This window comes from Eimeria tenella, genomic scaffold (genome assembly GCF_000499545.2).
Source record: "Eimeria tenella Houghton genomic scaffold, Eth_scaff54, whole genome shotgun sequence".
In the NCBI taxonomy this organism is placed as follows: Eukaryota; Apicomplexa; class Conoidasida; order Eucoccidiorida; family Eimeriidae; genus Eimeria; species Eimeria tenella.
Genome location: NW_013543408.1, coordinates 1 through 7,198, shown reverse-complemented (window position 1 = coordinate 7,198; position 7,198 = coordinate 1). Strand labels below are relative to the sequence as shown.

At 51.2% G+C, this 7,198-nt stretch overlaps 1 protein-coding gene across 1 annotated transcript; it reads left to right on the top strand.

Annotated features, from left to right (window-relative positions):
• Positions 1-5,305: 5,305 nt before the first annotated feature.
• ETH_00014350 (uncharacterized protein) lies at positions 5,306-6,610 on the top strand (the record flags this gene model as incomplete). The annotated part of the gene is made up of 2 exons (XM_013377502.1): positions 5,306-6,262; positions 6,464-6,610. The coding sequence occupies 2 exons, from the start codon at positions 5,306-5,308 to the stop codon at positions 6,608-6,610; spliced, it is 1,104 nt and encodes a 367-aa protein (XP_013232956.1).
• Between the last annotated feature and the right edge of the window lie 588 nt (positions 6,611-7,198).

Here is a 7,198-nt window from a genome sequence, read left to right as displayed (position 1 = left end):
CCAATGTGAAGCTCATTATTTGCGCTTCTTGCCTTGGTCGGGACCCTGCGTCATTTGCTTTTGTGCTTAAACAGTCATGCACGATTATGTGCACGAAAGTTGCAGAGTTTTATTTTGGAGATAGACTCTCCCCTGTAGTGCACGCTTGGATGCACGACGGAAATGAAGGCTTTACACTAAGCTTGGAATCATGGCTTTGACTACTGCTTTAGAGAACTCGCACAATCATACTGTGCATTAAATATGCAATGTTGTGATAACGTGAGCTGCGGCTGCCGTTGGGGCTGGGGCTGCTTGCTTTATGCAAACAAGCCGAAAAGCTGCGAAGGGGACTGTTTTTTTAAGGAACCGTCTCTCAACTTCTTTCACGTAAGTATAAAAATCTCGAGCCTGAGGCGCTGAGATATTAGAATCGAAAGCCTTACAATTTATCCCTCCGATGCAGTCGGCAGCATGCGCGGCATTAGGCCAATCGCTCTACGAGTACATTAAGTTCAGGGTTACTGGTTTATGTGGGTTTGCGGAAGGAAAGCATTATGAAACGCCTTCAAATTTGATGTGTTACTCCAAAGCATATTGCATGCTTCTTAATGAGTTGTGGTGACCTTGACTTCATAAGAAAGCCAATCCCAAAAGAAATTTCGGTGTATCTTTAGCCTTTGGCGATGCAAGCTCTTTCTGAGCTAGGTTTGCAAGAGCTCTCATGATTTCGTTTACAGTGTACCTCAACATGGCTGCGGGACATTTTCTGTATTTATGTTTCTGTGGCGTTGAAATTGAAAACTTCCTATGAATTTAGACACTATGAAGAAGGCAATTGCCCGGTGTCCCCGTGAATGCCCGTTTGCTGTTCGTAAGACTGAAGGCTTCACTGCAGGCGATGAAGATGAATGCCCACATCTGCGCACCCATGTAACTGTAGCTGCTACAAAGCCAAATGCTTTTTGCACAAGCGGGGCTTAGGACTGTATTTAAACCAAAAAGCCAACCTTCTCCAGTTCAGTAAATGGCAAATGTGCTTGGGACTCTTGGACAATAAGGGAAACCTCGGTGGCGAAATCTCTTCAGTGCATTTCAGACAGCTTTCTTTCTCCGGAACTGCGGCTACGAGGCAGATGCTTCAGTTGCTTTCCAAGCAGCCCTACAGCAGCGAGCAGGAGTGGACAGATGGGAAAAAAAGCCACGACAAAGTAGGACATTCGCACTCTACTAGGCTGCCTTTACCGTCGTCACAATGTGTCACAACGTGGAAGTAGGGTAAGTGCGCTATGTCCTAATTGCGGCAGAATGAAGCACTGGGAACAACAAAACAATGCGGCGGCTTGGTTTTTAAAGTAAAGCAGGCTACGCCGATGAAGGTAAGGAACTTACTTAAAAGACTAATGGCGCAATGCCCTCGCGTACAACTCCGGTGTGTCAGCGGCAACCGCCACCCGTCAGGCTCCGTATAACACAAAACACGCCCTGGCTACTCCATGCATACAAATGAAAGAAAGCAGCCAATGCGTTCAATACATGGCCCTTTTGCAACGTAAGAGCTCCTGCTAAGCTTAGTTGAACCACTCGCAGTATTACATTGTTACAGAAAATTAATCCAGCTGTCGCCTTGAATTTCAGAAAAAGTTTGTGGTTTTGAAGAGCATCCGTATGGGGCTCTAAACCTGGAGTCCAAATGTAAGGTGAGCCATGTCTGTAGCGCACGGCATTACAATGCCGCGCTGCAACAACCTTCAAAACTTGTCACATTTTGCGTTATATGGGAAAAGCATAGCTCGACTTGCTCCACTTGGACAATTTTTGCACTGCAACGGACCGCGCTTGAGGTGGCAGACAGGTAGGCCAGGGTTTGGGGAGGGCAGTGTCAGGCAGTAACAACCACACCGAGAGTTGAAATCTCTTGTTGGTAGCGGAGAAGCAGCAATAATAGAAATATGTTTATCTTACTCTTTACTAGGTCTTTGCTGTTCAGAGACGTTTGTGCGCATTAGCAGCACTGTGTGGGGGCTAAGCCGAGTTTCACTCAAGATGACTGAGGGACGTTCGGGGAAATTATTATTCTATGAGCAGTAGGGTAAAAACTTGATTCTACGGAACCCTGTTTCTTTCAGCATAGCACACAGTAGAGCTCATTGGTTGGGCCAATACGGAACCGTCGAGTGAAAGGTGAGCAGGTTGCAACATCTGCCGAAGTGTTTTCTGCACGAGAAACCAATCAAACACAGCAGATGGCCACTTCTGCACGCACAGTGCCGGACTATTAAGACTCGAGCACGCCTCCACAAAATTTACTTTGCAAGAGATAGGCAGTAGAACATGCATAGCAGATGGACCAAACCAACGTGGTCGCCCCGTTGCAACAGGAGGTGAGGAATTGGCGAACCTGTCCTGAAGCTGTGGAAGGCCCTAACCAAGGGAGCTACAGTTCATTTCATGAATTGGAGAGGTGGCAGCACCATTGGACAACTTGTGGGAAGCTATCACGAAGGTGTGGAGGAGACGGCGAATCAGTTGGATAAAAGCCCATATTCGGGACTTAATAGAAACTAGCTGCAGCCCTTGATGCGTGATCAGGCATGCTCTGTCTCTTTTTAGTGCAAGGAAAAGGAACATCTGGCTACGGGTTGGTCCCATGAAACTAATGGGCTCGCCGAGATGGAGAGACCTGTAAATCGTATGAACGTGGTACAAATTAAGGGGGAAATAGTGTTTCACAGCCACAGCCGCGTGTGGAGTACAACGCGTTCAGCTACCCCTAGTTGCGAGGGGTCTAGGCGCAATGTGGATGAAAAGTGACTACAGTGCACTCTAGCAATACGAACGAAAACTGTCAAAGTCTCAAAATGCTCGAAGCAAAGACTTCTGCAGCAAAAGACGGGAAGTCCCCGGATTAAGGGCTACAGATGAATTTACTGTAGTGTGCAGGCACTACAATAGGGCTTGCTCGTGAGCTCAAGAGGATAGCCCGCTGGTGACCTATGAGCGGTTGAGAGGTTAAGACGCTAATCGACAGCGGAAACTTCTTACTAGTAAAAGAGAAAAGTAATTTATTAGCAAAACGACATGTATAAACTAGAAATGTCTACGAAAAGCCTAAAATTGGGGCTGGCGACAACGCCGACACCTGCGCGGGTCATCTCCCTACCTGGCGAAGAAAGCAAGAACCATGAATAAACGACTTAGAGAGTTTCTGGTTTGGAAACCTCGGAATAGAACTGCCTTTTCCATAATATGGTAGACGTTTCTCGACAGATGCGTCAAGAATTTCATAGAGCGCAAAAGTTGTGGGCCAGGTAGCACCGTATCGTTGCCGAGAACGCCCTGTACTACATCTACTGTGCGTGTTAAGGAGGTAAAAATGCACCCTAAATAGGCATAGGCATCTAAGGCTAGTGGTAATTGCATGAAAAACCAACATCTTGACGACATGACGGAACGCATGTTGTGCGTAGGCCAGTACCCAGTGTGCCTACAGAAGCTACAGTGATCTACGCTATGGAGGGAATATAATAGAACGTAAGACTGGTATTGAATAAGATCAATTAGACAGGAGACTAAGCCAATTAGTTACGAGCCTCAACCGCTCATTAGGGTTTCGCTGCTGACTGAGTTGTGAGGCGCCGGCCCAACAGAGCCATAATTAACTCCAACTGTATCCGGGCCAAATGCACCATTCTAGGGAAGCCTGGACAGTCAACACAGCAGCACTTGAATATTTTTTTTGACAATTGCGAGCCAACTAAACTCTCAGGGAAATGCAGGACTATTTTTTTGTTGGTAGTTGCTAGCCAGCAAAACTCTCAGGGAATTGCAGCCTGTGGCAGGTCCACTGGCTCCCATTGGGAGGGGTGGAGGGCTCAGCTGTGGCCCTTTTGTTTCTAGATTTGAACGCCAAATGGCTCTTTAAATTCAAAATAAAATTTGAATTCAAAGAGCCAAAGAGAGGCGAGAGTAGCGCCTCCCAGCTGGTCCAGCTCCTTTGTTTTCTCCTGCTGGTCTGCCCCCTGTGGGCCTCCCAGGCCTGGCTTTCGGTCTTAATTTTTTTTCGCATCAACTTTGCATGCAGGGTGTGTGCAGCCTCTGGGGGCCCCTGAAAGTGGCCAGGGCCTCAAAAGGGGTACTCAAGGGGCCCCTCTACAAGGCAAAGCACCTGAGTCCAAACTGGAGACGCAGACTCTCCCGCAGCAGCAGCGCCAAAGGAAGCTGCAGCAGCGCCGAAGGAGGCTGCGGCTGCGCCAAAGGAAGCCGCAGCAGAGCAGGCGGGGCTGAAGCAGCGCCCAAGGAAGCCGCATCAGCACCGAAGGAAGCTGCAGCAGCACAGGCTGCGCTGCAGCAGCACAAGCGAGGCTGCAGCAGCGCCGGAGGAAACTACAGCAGCACTGAAGATGCTGCAGCAGCACTGAAGGTGTTGCAACAGCACCGGAGAAGCTGCACAGCAGCCTCCTAGGCCTGTAAGCAGGGGCCTCTAGTGGCGCCTGTAGGCGCTGGGGAGCGCCGACAGCGGCAGCCTTTAGGTCTAGGGGGTCTTTAATGCAACAGGTTAGGATTTATTCACTTCATTTTATTAAAATTTTACGTATTTAAAGCAAACAACGCTTTTTGCTGCAAGAAATGAAAGCAAGAAGCAAGAGCGAGGGCTTGCTGCAGCGCAGGAGCGACGCATGCAACGGCAGCGACGACTCCATCGAAAGAGAATATTTCCCGACAAGAAGTGGTAAATAATTGCATTAATAACTGAATAAATAAAAAATCGAAAAGCAAAAGTACAGAAAGCTTTATTGAGATCTTCTCAACTTGTCGCGTATGGGCAGAGGCTTCTGGAGCAGCCATCTAAACCCCACTCGTTGACACCAACAACAAGAGGCTGTTTGTTTTTCATATAGAAAGTAATTCATAAGATCTTAAAGGGCTTCAAGCTGCTGTTGTAGCAGCCCAAGAGCGACTCAACGGGCGAGCTTGCCACTAACTAGAAGCAGCACAGCAGCGGCAGCATCAGTAGCAGCAGCAGCTGGTGCTGTGAGACTCGAGGAGTCTGTTTTCAGGCTCCTTGCCTTTTCGGCGTTGCCTACAGTAGCAGCCAGACCTACAGCAGCAGCAGCAGCGAAATTGAAAGCAGCAGCAGCAGCTGCAGCAGCAGCTGCTGCTGCAGCAGCCTTTACAAGGCGAACACACTCTCGTGCCCCACATCAGCCACCCATGGCGACTCGTCAGTCTTTATGCGGAGCACCAGCAGCAGCAGCAGCAGCAGCAGCGGCAGCAGCAGCAGCAGGTACAGTAGTGGGGAGGGAAATCTGCCGCGAATTAACCAATGAAGTTGCAGATTGGGAAACTAGCTGCCTTCCCTCGGCGTGTCTCTTTGCTGCTGCTGCTCCTGCTGCTGCAGCTGGGCTTTGAGGATGTGAAGCTGCTTCTGTGCGGCCCCTCGGGGGGCTGCTGCGGCTGCTGCTCTTTCCTGCTTCCTGCTGCTGCTAGCAGCAGAAACGAACCGGGGTACAGCAAAACAAAGAGTGCTGCAGCAGGGAAGGACTTGCAGCATGTACAGAAACAGCTGCAGCAAAAAGAGAGGCAGCAGCAAAAGCAGAAGCTGCAGCGCCAAAAGGGGGAGCAGCAGCACCAAACAGAACGGCTGCAGCAGCAAAAAGAGATGCCGCAGCAGCAGAAAGAGAAGCGACAGCAGCAAAAAGGGAAGCAGCAGCAGCAAAAGGAGCAGCACGTGTCCGATCAGCAAAAGCAGCAGCAGCACCAACACCAGCATTTCTTGAGTCAGCAGCTGCAGCATCCGCTGAAGCAAAAGTGCTGTGTGGAGACACAGCAGCAGCAGCAGCAGCAGCAGCCGCAGCAGCAGCAGCGGACGCAACACAGGCAGCAGCAGCGTTTGCAGCAACAGCTAATGGGTTTGGACAGTGATGAGGCTTTGGACATCTACAACACAGAAGAAGATGCGGAAGACTCTGTTAGCTGTTTGCTGCAGCAGCAGCAGCAGCTGCAGCCACAGCAGCTGCAGCAAGAGCGGAGGCCGTCTCAGCAGCGCGACCTGCAGTCCGACACCGCATTTTTGCAGCAGCAGCAGCAACAGCAACAGCAGCAGCAGCTGCAGCAGCAGCAACTGCAGCAGCAGCAGCTGCTGCTGCCAGACATGGACCTGGGGGGGGGGCCCTCGCGGCTGCGGCTGCAGGACTTGCCTCCTCTTTCTTTTCCCAAACCCTCGCCGGACTTGGTGAAGCTCACGGAGCCCCTGGCCTTCCACACCAAGCCCCAAGGAAAGGTCAGCAGCAGCAGCAGCAGCAGCAGCAGCGGCGGCAGCAACAGCAGCAGCAGAGGCAGCAGCGGCAGCAGCAGCGGGGAGGCGCGCAGAGATGGTGACGCGAGCGGCCCCGCGCATGCAAGCAGCGGCACGCCCCCAGGGTTTTGGGTTTAGGGTTTAGGGTTTAGGGTTTAGGGTTTAGGGTTTAGGGTTTGCGCGCAGGAGCCAATAAGGAAGATGTACCCCTTCGGGGTTCCCATAGAAGTGCGCAGTGTATCTACAGGCCTCCGCATAAAACTCATTCTCCAGGCAGTGCTCGGCTCTGGCGGCCAGGGCATTGTTTTGCTGGTGAGTCAAGGAGCTAGCTAGCTAGCTAGCTAGCTGGCTAGCCAGGTAGCTAGCTAGCTGGCTGGCTGGCTGGCTGGCTAGCTAGCTGGCTGAGTAGCTGGGTAGCTAGCTGGCTGGCTAGCGAGCTGGGTGGCTAGCAAGCTAGGTAGCCAGCCAGCTAGCTAGTTAGCTGGCTGGGTGGCTAGCTGGCTAGCGAGGTAGATGGCTAGCTAGGTAGCTAGCTGGCTAGCTAGCAAGTTAGGTGGCAAGCTAGGTAGCTAACTGGCTGACCAGCTAGCCATCTGGCTAGCTCGCTAGATAGCCACTTATCTGCGTCTTCAGCTAGCTTATTATCAGCCTTATTGCGCAGCTAGCTGTCGAGGTAGCTAGCTAGCTAGCTATCTAGACTCTCCTCCCTCTCTCAGTTGAGCTGGCTAGTTATCTAGCTAGCAGGTTAGCTAGCTAATTAGCTAGCTAGCCAGCTAGCTAGTAGACGTACTGTGGCTTTTTCCTCACCTTTCACCTGCGGCTCTTTGCTGCCTTGTAAATCGTCGAAGTGCCTCTTGAAGCTCGTCCTCCTTCTCTGTGCTGCTGCTGCTGCGGTTGCTGCTGCTGCTGCTGCTGCTGCTG